The sequence below is a fragment of the Drosophila persimilis genome, unplaced genomic scaffold (assembly GCF_003286085.1).
Source record: "Drosophila persimilis strain 14011-0111.01,24,50 unplaced genomic scaffold, DperRS2 tig00000808-arrow-arrow-pilon, whole genome shotgun sequence".
NCBI classification, from domain to species: domain Eukaryota; kingdom Metazoa; phylum Arthropoda; class Insecta; order Diptera; family Drosophilidae; genus Drosophila; species Drosophila persimilis.
In genome coordinates this window covers 173,671-186,451 of record NW_020825357.1, presented here as the reverse complement: position 1 = coordinate 186,451, position 12,781 = coordinate 173,671, and the positions used below count along the sequence as shown (strand labels likewise).

Genomic DNA, 12,781 nt, shown 5'->3' with positions numbered 1-12,781 from the left:
TAAAAATATAATTTTAATATTTTTGATTCTAATAATACAAATTAGAAATACATTTTTACATCTCTGATTTAAACATCTAAAATTATAATACATAATTATTAATATAATTATATATGTTTGTATAATAATAATATAATATATATTATAATAAATATAATATAATTTTTAAAAACATCTGACTCCTCTGGCTTCCAATCACACAATTTATTACTTTCATTTAATATTTTTCAAATAATTTAATATAATTTTCTTAAATACAGTATTATTAAAAATATAAAATTAAATATAACGCTGAAAGAAGCATACTAATATAAATTATAACAAATTAAATATATTTTCTGACAGGCAGATTACGATAGATATCATGAATCAGCTGTTCCTTAAATCACCCATTTGGAAACAGCTGACAAACGAAAGAGCAGCGAAAGCAGAAGGAAGGAAGAGTGACCGTCTGCAAGGCTACAATCCATGATTTCTGTGATTTGTTTAATTGTCAGCTGATCAGAGAAGGGCATCTGCTATTCGACTGATGTGGAATCGGGCTGCTCTCCTTCTCGTTCTTCCCTGCGTTATCTGCGCTCGCTTAGCCATCAACGCGGCGACGCTCTCTGCTCTCTGGCCTCTGTCCGTACGTTTATTTAATTTTTTTCGGGCTTCACTTGTCCCCTCCTCGTACGCCTCGTGTGGTTGTTGTTGTTGTTCCAGTATTTGTTGCCGCTGTTGTTGTGGGTATTGCTGCGATACGAAACCGTGCAGGTGTCCAATATTTTCTTTTATACCGCGTCATCGGGTACAAGAGAAACACAGACAACACAGAGAGAAGAAAAAACGAAAAGAGAGAGAGAGAGAGAAAAAATAAAAAATACAAAACTAGTTCTAGATTTACAGCCGCGACTCACACTGCACCTATCCTCCTACTCCACCGACTCGACTCCATCGACTCCACCGACTCTTCAGACGTCGCTATATTTCGCCCATATTTTCGATTCGATTGCGTATAACAAGTTTAGCTGTCTCGCTACACCACACCACCCCTGCCCTCCACCCCTTCCCCCCACCAATCGCACCATGGAACCGTTCTCCGACTTGATATAAAGTGCTTTGCATCCATGCAACGTCGTCCATTGGTGCCCCAACCCCCCGTCCACCTACCTCTCTCGCCTTGCCCCTCTCTGGCAGCCTAATGCCTTTTCCTCTTCATATTCTTGTTCGTTTTTAATTTTTGTTTTGATTCTCGATGTGGTTTCTCCCCGTCTGAGCTTGTTCTTTTGTGATTTTGATTAATATTTTATACATGTTGGTTCGGGGGCTTCGAGACCCCATGGAGTGCTCCGTGTACCCCAGCCCATGTAATTACCCAAATTTGGCGTCACTTGCCGTTAAAGGTCTTAGGTGGAGTGGCGGAGAGGATAGGAGCACAAGAGCCAAAGAACGGTAAAGTGGAATTATGGTTTATTTATGGAGTTGGGCCTAACGATATCTTAAAAGGTCCGGTTAGAGGGTGGGGACGGTCATCGGGTCACCAAAAACTAAATATGGACTTGGGCTATCGTCCAAAAATCGTAATCCATTCTATCTTAACTTTTCTGGAGTCGTGAGGATATCTATATCTGATGATAGAAATGGTCTTGGAATCATTTATATCTTTATTCACATACAATCTATATTTATTTCCCCGAAGAGCATTAATAAACTGTTGGTGATCTTTGATTATCTTCCATATAATTATACTTACGATTGATCTATAGAGGTCAACGAGATACTCAAGTACGAATGTTCTAAAGACGTGGAAAACGATCCACATGATTGATCTCCACAGGCTGCCAGAAGGTGTGATCTCCCACTAGACGTTCCGCCTCATCCTCCTCCTCCAAATACCGTTCGAAGGGATAGCCCAAGGGCAGCTCGTCCCACCGGCTCACCCCCTTGCTGAAGTCACAGTTCAGTTCGTTGGCCTGCCTGGCCTTGAAGTCGTAAACCGTGGCCACGACCAGGAGCCTCATCTGCAGGGGATTTCGTCGACCACCGCGGGGCAATATCAGGCGTCTGGGGAAGCCGCAGTTTGGTGTGGATATATTCAGGGGGAAATCGAACTCCTCCTGCTCGGCCAGCCTGACATATTGATGGAGTTCGGTGAGAGAGATGTGATCCCCAATCAGGCCACTGATGTCCCGAGAATCTCTGGTAATTCTGTTCACACCTTCATAGAGCACCGTCAGAAATGAATCCAACTGATAGAAAGGCTCGCGATTGACAGACCCCCCATTCTCTGCGGTAGTGAGAAACAATCTGATGATGATCGATTGGGTCTTGTTGCTGCTGATTTGAAGGCTAAAGCTAAAGGGCTCCTGCTGCAGTCGATACTGCCTTTGCTGCAGGGTAAAGGGCCACATGAAGTGTCCGTCGAAGTGAAAGTGCCTGGCATGCAGCAGATTACTGAGATCCACATCCACCGGCTCGTCGTAGGTGATCAGTGGAGAGATATCCATCGCTTCGATGCGCAAATCGGTTGGCCTAACCGATCCCTTGATGTTGTGTTGCAGAGCCTGGCGGTACCATCGATACGAGCGGAGCACCCGTTCGGCGTAGTAATAGAAGTCGGGCGATCGCACCGTAGTGCACAGATCAAGGAGCAGTTGGGGCTCGCTGGCCGACTCCATCTGCAGTTTTGTCAGGTCGAAGGGGAATAGTTGACTTAAGCCGATCCGCCAGTTATCGCCTGCTTCCAGATCGATGCTGGATCCATTGGCTAGCATATATCTACGGGTGGAAATCGCCTCGGCGACGTTCGTCTCGAGGGCTTCCAGCGCTTCCGTCACCTTTTTAGTGGTGGTCGGGGTCACCAGCCGAAAGCGTTGATTCAGCCAGGTCAGTAGGTTCGGTGTACCCATGTTAGCTGCGTCCAGGAGGGTGAAGTGTTTGTACGGCAGCTGCTGGCCGTAGCGTTCCAGCTTGTAGCGGGCCAAGAGCTGGCCCAGCTGGCTGTACCACCACTCCTGGAGCTCCAGTGAGCCGTTCTCAGTCTGGGCAATGCCCATATTGATGTAGTACCAGTAGGACTGCCAGCCAATGTCCTCGGTGAGGTGTTGGATACTGTTCTGCCCTCGCTGGTGTTCGGTCAGACGGAGTATACGGACATCAGCCATGGCCTCGAACCACTTGGTGGAGCTGCGCAAATTTCCCTCCAGGTGGATGGGCTGCAGTTCTTGGGGCAGAATCTGTTGCACCTCCTGTTGCAGTTGACTCGTGAAAGTGTTCTGCTGTCGAATCCAATTGGCAAAGTTGAAATTCTGTGCACTCCTCACTGTCACCGCATGATGGTACGATTCAGGCCACAGCTCGTAGATCTTGGGCATGACCAGGGCCTGGTAGTCCTCCCTCTTGAGCAGCACCTGAGTCAGAGCCTGCACGAAGAGACCCGGATTCACATGGACCCGCGCCCAGCAGATGTTCTGCCATAGTGTGATCCAGTCGCGTGTGTGATAGAAGAAGTAATAGAGACCCAGCGACTGCCGATAGTGCTCTGGGTACAGCGCATTGTAGTACACCTCTCTGGGCACAAGTCTACCCCGACTAAAGGCCTCGTAGAAGTCAGCCATCTGGTCGTTGTAGACCTAATTGAAGGGCCAACTAGTTTGGATTATCTTCAGCCATACCTTGCTGATCGCTATACATACCACATACTGGGTCTTATCGCTGACCAGGCGTTCACCCAACGACCGCCACTGGTCGTTCAAAAGAGGCTCGTGCACATGATGGAGTATCTCCAGCAGGAATCGTTGCTTCTCCAGAAAGTAACGATTTCCTAGAGGTATTTGATCGAGGTTTAAGCATATGAATCATCGAAAATCGCCCCTCTTGGACTTGGACTTACCGATTCCCCCCGCAGAGACCGCCGAGCCGCCATACAGCTCTAGGCATGCACAGCCCATGAACGATAAGAGGTATAGGATTCGCATGGCACTTGTTTTCGTGAGGGAGATCGAGAATAAACTGAGCTTCGGCCAGGGAATTGCATTTTGATTAGGCTAAGTATAGCATTGACCTATTGGCTGTGTATTTATTTGGATCACCCGAAATGCTGGCCTTATCTTTGAGTCTAGAGATGTGCCTCGCTAGCAGAAGTCTGTGGTGGTGTAGAGAAGGCCAGAAGACACGGACTCTTTGTTCCAGCTATCTGATGAGTTCCCTGGAAAGACTCAACCCCCAACCTCCCAAGTGATCAACAGAAGCGAGCTTCGTTTTCCTATTAGTCACCAAAGAGTGGCACAATAATGTAAAATGATTTTCGTTAAGTGCCTGGTTGAATCTCCAGCTCCACCGACCTCCACCTCCACCTCAGCCACCGATACTTTCCGCTACCTCGTCGTTGCAAATGTGCGGACATTAAATTGCCAACTCAGTCACCGGGAGCCCGGAGCCGGGAGCCGAGACCCGAGACCGTGTCTCGTCAGTCGAATGGATGGCGGAAAAAAGGGCAAATTATAATGCGAAAAATGTTAATTACAGTCGGCTCTACCGGTACCAAGCGAGTACGAGTATCTGGCCCATTGTTTGCACTGGCAGAAGGCAGAAGGCAGACGGTGGACTTCAGACAGCAGAAATTGGCGCATTAATGTAAATCGGCAGCGAGGCATGACGGATTATAGGAGCTACTCAGAGCTAGTCCCAGTTGCAGGCCAGCAAATTAACGTCCAGTTATGTGCGAGTATTGTATGGAGGGCAGAAAGAGGCAGAAAGAAGGCTCTTTGTTTCGGGCCGGTCGGTGACAAAACGTTTCGCTTGGAGAACTTAATGAGTTGGAACCGAAACAAGCAGCCACCAGAAGGGACTTCCTACTATGTCTTATGTCTTTCAGTCTGGTCTGTCTTTGTGTTGATTGATTCTTATTGATGATGGTGAGAAGTCTGTCTTTGGTAAGCCTGTTATGGACCGTTACGGCTCTGAGCAATTGCTGCCTCATGAAAACTGATTACCCCCTTACCTTTTCACATCTTTTCTCCTAACGAAACGTGACAAACTGTTGGTAAATCTTGTCTAATCATTGCCATTGAATATCAAGTAGCTGGAAAAGGCTCTAAATGATCGCACAATGATTGCAAATCCCATTGGAACCCTGGGGTTCGGATCACTTCGCTTCAGTTCGCTTCAGTTCGGTTCGGTTCGGGATCCTGCCCCGTCTTTTCGATCACGAGTACTTTGCATAATATTAGCGCCAGATCTGAGGGCATACGATATCTAGCTGCTTCCTTTGCCATCATCAAAAGGCCATAAATCGTTTTTTTTTTGTTTTTGTCTGTCGCCCATCTAAGAACCCTTTGGGGTCCTCGCCTCCTTTTAAATGTCATCATCGTCGTAGAGCACTACTGTTTTTTGTTGTAGTTTTTTTTTTGCTTTGCTTCTGGCGTTTCCCTGTGATCCTTGGCCCCTGGAGGCTTATGAAATGCAAATTACATTTCAATAGCGAGAGCCTCTTCTTTGTCATCGGTCTGGTCTGATGATTGTCCCCTTTTTAGCGCTTTGGAATCGTATTTAAAAAGTCATTATCGGGGCGATTGCAGTGCATCAATCATTACGCCTTTTGTCAACGTTCTATCTTTTTTTGTATGGGCTCATAAAACGATTGGAAATGTGTGGGTATCTTAGCCATTGTGCGTGTGATTGGTGGCATGGAGGTATAGAACTCTGAAAGATATACTTTCGAACTGCTTCTGAATGCTTTTCTTTGCTTATTTCGGGATAAATGTTCTTCCAACTGATTTATTTACCCACTAATCACTTAAGGCTCGCCTTTCTTGAGATGTTTTGACGTTTTAGGTGCACTCTAGGTCCCTATTAGTGGTAAGTCTCAACCGATCTTCTCAGGGTTTCTCTTGGAACATGTCATTGTAGAGTGTCTCAATGGAAACCAAAGTGCAACTGGAGGCTTTTCTGAGTATCCACAGATCCTTTGAAGCTTTCTAAAGGAGAACTGATATAGCGATCGGAATGGGTATGGCGATCAAGGCTGAGGATTCCCTGTGTGCTCTCTGGAACCTCTCGAAGTAAAAGTTCCATTTTCCCTGAAAGGCTTGTTCTAGGTCTTTTCTTTTGGTTTAACCTTCTGCCGTCCGAAGTAATTTCACTTACTCAGGCATTTCCCAACCTTCTCAACCTCCTCAAGCTTGCATTTTTTTTTTTGTTTATGTAAAATGTTTTAGGTCTGACGCATACGCTGAGAGACCCATGGAATGGAATGGCATGCCCCGACAACACCTCGGGCCGTCTGTCAATGGCAGAATGTGTAACCAAGCAGAAATGAATCATCGAACCCACGAGAGCAGGCCACAGTCAGAGTCGGAGTCGAAGCCAAAGCCAGAGCCAGAGCCCGTCCAGACCGCTGGGCCCCGTTCGGTAGTCGGATGGTTTTAATAAGGCATGCGACATACTGCTGTAGCCAGGAAATTGGGTCAAGTGAGATAAATAAGTTGTGTTTAAGCACACATATACATACGTACACTCGAAATGGAGCCCGATTTTTTCGGGAGTTCTTCTTGCTCGAAACTTAATACACAGTTGGGTGGAAAGGGACTAACAATGGCTGGGCTTTCATGCGAACTGTCAACTTGTCACGACAATTAAGCAAGTCGATGGCTATCTGGCTATCTATCGAGTCGAGGGAGTCATGCCATACACCCATAAATGACACAAAACGCCCCCACACATGTCACAGGGCCCGGGTCCGGGTCCGGGTCCGGGCTCGGTCTTAAGCGTTAAACAAATTAAATTTCTCATCAACTGGGGACAACCCAAAAGAGTTATTGAAATACAACACCGACCGATCAGAGTGGATGGATGCATCAGGTAGAGGCGATGACCCAATTCGCTCTCTGCACTTGCGCGACAATTTTGGTAAACACCAGAACAGAACTGAACAGAGCAGAACCCTTTGGAGTCCGTCCAAGACTGGGCTCCCCAGCTCCCTGACGACTTTCAATATTTGTCTACCATTTAGTTTATTATGCGGTGTGCGGCTCGGTTCTGCTTTGTTTGATTGCCCTTATTGGGGGGGTTCTTTTCTGTTCTGTTCTGTTCGGATCGGATCGGATCGGTTGGGTGTCTTGTTGTGGTAATTTTCAATTCAAGTTATGATTATTATATGTTGGGAAAGTCAAATAACGGTCGACTGTCGACTCATCAATTGTATAAGCATACATATACTCATATACATACATAGATATGTATGCATTCAAAGACCTGCAATTGTCGTCGATAATTTCAATTTGACGAGTTTTCAATTGGCCTTTCCAATGGGTTTATTGATCTTTTCTAGGTGTTTGGGAGGCTTGTTAATACGCCAAATGCTTAACAAATATCGTACATCAAATCCCCCGTTTTTTTTTTAGGAATCTCTGGGAACGGTGTTTCCCGGTGTTTTGGGATGCGATATGTGGCCTGGGAATGGGAGCTAGAAGATACGCTTTGGCGGTTTCAATCGGTTTGATATTCAGATTTGTTGGGCATATGATTAGGGAGCTTTTTATATAAGATAAAGACAAGGGAAACTCGAAAAAAATTCAAAGAAAGTGCGGTATTGGCGGTGAAACGATTGGGAAATAAAACTGAGATGTTCTTAAGGTAATTCGAATCAAAAATACTTTTATTGGTAGCTTTAAGAGCTAAGCAAAGTGAGGTTATGCCTTAAAGTGCATTCAATGTTCCATTCTCGATGTTCCATTCCTTAATCATCCCACAAAAAAAAGATCTCCACTCAATAGGAATTTCCCAAAAAATTTAATTAAATTTCCATGGCTTTGTTGCAGTCTGTCGCCTGTCCCCAATGAGGTATCGCCACTGCCTCATCAGCTGGCCGGTTAAACTTTACGACTCCCGGCCATAAAAGCGCCAAATCATCGCGTGGATTAACACCAGAGAGTCATGAGGAGAGAGGACCGCAGCCCACCTGAAATGTTCCCATCGTTTCACGTGATTTGTTCTGTGTCAGTTTCCTTTTCAGCGTGTGACAAATTTACGCCGAGTGACTTTTGTAAACGGTTTTCATTTTATTTGGAAATGCTTAATCATGGGCCAGCCTTAAACGGGAGCATTGATGAATGATTAAGAGGAGGCTCTCTCCGAGGTAGGGTCTTACGACTCAGAAATCTCTACATCTGTGAGGGCATCAAACTTCGGTTGGCAATCCAAGAATCTGCCACAAGTCTCCCTGCTGTCTGCCATGGCGAAAAACTCTAAAAATAACAGATAATACAACAAAAAAACAACAACTATAATCTTGTAAACAAAAATTGTCTTTCCCCCTGGAGGAAGAAAAAAAAAATTCCTTTAGTTTATAAATAAAACTGCCGCACAATTGTCAAAGTTGACAATTTATTTTTAATCAACAATGTGAAGAGTGCGGGCCACAGGCACGGGCCCTGTATCTCACAGATGCAGAGCCCTGGAGTCGTGCGATTTTCCCCTCGTGGCAGCTATGTATCTCGCAGATACCAGCAAAAAGGGGGAGATAGCTAAACTATTATCTTTGCATAAAGAAGCGAAGGGAGCGAATGGCTTTGAAGTTCGCTCTTGTCAAATGCTACGGAAATAGAAAGTGCATTTTGATATAAGTCTACCATAGGCAGGAGTATCTTATCTTATCTATAAGATATATTTTATCAAAGTAATTTATCAGATATGTGTCTATATCCGTCGTTTTCTTAGTCATTCCCAAGCAGTGCAGACAGACGGGACTCTCCCCATTTTGGAACCAAAGATACAATATGTATCTATCTATTTACCAAGTTGCAATGCATATTATAGATCTGCCCTTAGAGGTTTTCAATCTTGCATTCAAAGACCTTGAAAGTCCAGAAGGATGGGCTGCATTTAGCTCTAGTCCATTCTGTTCTTGAGCTAGTGGAGTGGCTGTACTTTGACGAACCCCTGGAGGAGCATGATGTCCTAGAAGTGCTCCAACGCTGTAGGAGGCTACAATTTCTATCCATAGTTTTGATTGATTCCAAGACATCCGAGACATTTGTCCACTCTATCATGGACGACACGACACCCTTCGAAGGCTTAACAAATACGGGATGGTTAAAGGTAACAACGGATTACCCAGTCAATCCGTGTGATTGCTCCAAAAACCTCATTTATAAGATAGTACTAAGGACCAGTGTTGACTCGAAATAGAGATGTGCTTTAATGAGTGGCTTGTTCCTTGTGATAAGGCACTCTTTTCTTCTTCTCAGCTTTGCTGTTGCCCTGACCCTGTGCAGGGGCTCTGCGGCTGATCTTAGCTCCAGTTAGCAGTGACCCAGAGTCGGTCCCAGCCAAGCGAGACATTTGCTCCACAGAAACCGAACTATCACCTCCTCCCCCTTGGGCGGCTCGCGAGCCTCGTTGCTTTGATGCCCGGCGCGAGAGGTTGAGAACTTACTGGAGCATGGAAAGGGGGAGGGCGAGGGGAAGCGGTAGGGGAAGGGCAGGCGAGTTTCGCTTTCGTTTTGAGGATCGATTTCCGTGGAAGCTTGTTGGGGGGAGAAATAGGAGGCACAGGCTATATAGCAGGCTCTGGCTCTGGCTCTGGCTCTGGCTGGGGATCAGCTCGCACCTTTTCGGCCAGTGCTGGCGGGCAATTACAGTAATTCCAATTAATACGCGGCAGTTGATCGGTTTCCCTCTCTCCACTTATCTGTGGAGTGTGTGGCGCGTGCTGCATGCCACTGCCACCGAACGGCAACAAAGTATCTAGTATCTGGCCCGATCCGAGCACTCGCATCGCACTTATTATGGTCCATCTATTTGTCTCTGATCAATCTCAGCTGGAATTGGAATTGGAGTTGGAGTTGGAGTTGCAGTTGCAGTTGCAAGCTGCAACCAGTAGCTGGAAAGAGTCTTAGACCCGCAATTATAAATGGCCCGCAACCTGGGGAGCTGGCCACATAATTGCCCCAAAGGGGAAATCAGCAGCAGCAGTAGACCAGCAACTAAAACCACTTTGTGGCAGGCAGCACACACCACACACCACACGCCAACTGGGGAGCGACTACTGCCAGCCCAAAAACAAAAAAACAAAAAACAAAGATACAAAAAGAAATACTTATGAGGCGTTCTAAAGCTTTTATCGTACTGTTCTAACTCCAGGCGATGCCTTGATGAGGGTAATCCAAGAAACTGTATCTCGAGTGGCCATTTCCACACATTGTCCAGATACATTTCCTCAAGAGGCAACACTGTTTGCTTTGCCACCGCAGGAAGGAGTGACTCTCTTCTCTATCTCATTAACCCATATAGGCGTTGTCCATTCATCCACATACATCTCGTGGGTTGACATCTACCTGGTGGACTTAAATACAGTATTCGTGGCTCTATGATCTATGTATCTTTCCGTTTCTTTGTATCCTTAAGAACTCTTTTTTGCTGACTACAGACAAGGAACCAGTAAACATTCTGGAAATCAATGCACATGGCCAAATCGATCGGGCCCACTTAAATATGGGTTTTGTGCTCTTGGCCTCGAATCGGGACTGGGACTGAGACCCGAGTACCCTTTTTCGCCCGAACCCCTCGTCCCTCGCCTCTGTTCCTGGACCTGGACCTGGACCTGGGCAAGCTCAGGCATATAATTTCGTTGACGCGCAGAATAAATGATAAATGCAATCATTATAAGAAACACAGGAACAGCGCAACAGCGAAAGCAACGAAAACTTGCCGAACACGAACGCATGATTAAAACTTTTGCCAAAGACCCAGAGAGAAGGACGGTGTGGACGATGGTGTGGATGGGGTCCGCATTCTGAGGCGTTGATGCAGAGCTCAAGATACCGGGACCGGGACCGGGACCCATCCAATGCGTGTGCCCAGTCCAGCCGTCTATCCCCCGATCCTTCCCCCCCCCCCCCACCAAACCCCTATCCAGGGGTTGCTCCGATCGTGATACGCTGACCGAGTCCAGCCAGAATGTTTTATGGCCGGTCCCGACCGGGCTGGGCATAATTTGTTAGCCCGGCCGACTGGCGTGGATCGAAGAGGCTGTGTGCCCCGGCTGGACCCTGCTGTCCGCCTTCTCTCGAACAGAAGCTGCTCGGCCCCACTCGATTGCGTATAATTTTTTTTTGTTTCTTTTCCTTGGGTTTGGTTTTTTTTTTTGGTTTTGGGCTTTTGCTTCTTCATTGCCATCATTTGCCTGCGGGGCATAATTTTTGATGGGCTTTTGTCTGCTTCTTTGGAACCAAAAACCAAAAGAGATATTGTAGCGCATTGATTGAGAGTGTGTGTGTGTGCCATGGCGGTACCGAAGTATCTTTCGGGTATTTGGGTTCGTCAATGTTTTGAAGGCACTTTTCTTTGTTTTTGGTCTGTTTTACTGTCGTTGGGCATTTTTTAGGGATCCTACAAAGGGATCTTTCGTTCCCTTCCTTGGGCAGGAGATCCTCGGGTTCCCTAGGCGGAACCCCTCTCTAAACGAACCCTAAACGACTCGTCTTCGGCTGCCACCTCTTCCAGAGCCTCGTCCTCGGCTGTCCACAAGTCCAGGCCAGTCCTGAATCGCCTTCGTGGACACTGCGCATTTGCGTACCCCCCTTGCATATCATCTGGAACTGGAACTGGAAATATGCTACACATTTTCACTTTATGAAGTTCTCTGCCCCTTCCCTCCCGCTGCCATAAACCCTTGAGGCACCACAGGAGCAAGCAGCAGCAGCAGCAGCAGTGGAGGCAGCCTCAGCGACAGCGATCGACCCTCGGGCCTCCGCACAGCATGAATATTTTATTTGGCGAAAAGGCTCGGGGGGTACGTACGACCAGAACAGGCCAGGGTCTACCGACGAGCTGTGGATGGTGCTGGGTGCAGGGGGGAGGGAGGGGGGAGTGTGGGTTTCTGGGTCTTGTCTGTCATGGGTCGAGGGGGCGCTGATGAACGTCGACGACGACGTGCTTCGTGTCTGGCATCTTAAAGTTCTGCTTCGAATACCCTTGCCATGAGGTATTCGTATTTCGAGCAGATGCTCGACTGGGGAATATAGGTCCCGTAGCTTTCGATCTGCTAGGGAATCAAATGTCTCGGTCTTCGGTGAGAGCTTTCGTTCATCTTCCTCTTGTTTTTCGGTTCGATTTTGCTGTTCTTTCTGCTACACGCTGTTTGAGGCTCCTCCACCTTCCCTGCGCCGCTCCGCTGCGATGTATTTTATGCTCATTTAATCTCGCTGCGCGTTTTTAACACATTTAAGGAAGCGCAGCAGCGAGCGGGCGAGCGGGAGGCCGCAGCCAAGGTGCGTTGCACGGAAGGTAAGGCAACAATCAGGCATATTCCATGACAGTGGAGAGCAGAGGGCATACCTCACCTTCCTGCAACTCCACCTTGATCGATTATGTGGATCTTTTTTTTTCCGTTTCGTTTCGTTTCGTTTTGCTGTCTCTTCCTCTGTCCGTGGGCTGCTCTGACGATCGTTTCTTTTTTTTTTTTTTTTTTTGTTTAACTGCGCACTTTTCTTGGACAAAGGGAGGGGTATATGGTGGCTGGGGTGGGGGGCAGCAGACAATGGCCGAGACGAGCGGTGACTCTGCTGCTACCTGTCTTACACAAAATAAACGCACCTCCCTCTGGACCCCCTCTCTCCCTCTCACTCTCCCTTACTGTTTTTTTTTCATGGTTTCTCTGGCTTTGTAACATATTTTTTTTTTTTTTTTACTCCACTCTACTCAGTCTTTTTATCTGTCTCTTTCTGTTTGCTTGTGCGTTCGGTTTCGAAAAACCCTTTGGGCGTTGATTTTCAGACGGGGTTCTCTGCTTTTTTGC

The 12,781-nt window shown here is 46.8% G+C and overlaps 1 protein-coding gene across 1 annotated transcript; it reads right to left on the bottom strand.

The window, feature by feature from the left end:
* Positions 1–1,706: 1,706 nt before the first annotated feature.
* Positions 1,707–3,932, bottom strand: LOC6598946 (larval serum protein 1 gamma chain). The gene is made up of 3 exons (XM_002024097.2): positions 3,875–3,932; positions 3,678–3,805; positions 1,707–3,614 (listed from the first exon to the last, which is right to left on the bottom strand). The coding sequence occupies exons 1-3, from the start codon at positions 3,930–3,932 to the stop codon at positions 1,779–1,781; spliced, it is 2,022 nt and encodes a 673-aa protein (XP_002024133.1). The 3' UTR covers positions 1,707–1,778.
* Positions 3,933–12,781: the final 8,849 nt, after the last annotated feature.

Bases quoted from the DNA above. Each gene is read 5' to 3' on its own strand.
- LOC6598946 (XM_002024097.2), bottom strand. From the start codon at position 3,932: ATGGGCTGTGCATGCCTAGAGCTGTATGGCGGCTCGGCGGTCTCTGCG. The intron at 3,806-3,874 runs GTAAGTCCAAGT...AAATACCTCTAG, and splicing joins GGTCTCTGCGGGGGGAATCG to GAAATCGTTACTTTCTGGAG. The intron at 3,615-3,677 runs GTATGTATAGCG...CCCTTCAATTAG, and splicing joins GCGATAAGACCCAGTATGTG to GTCTACAACGACCAGATGGC.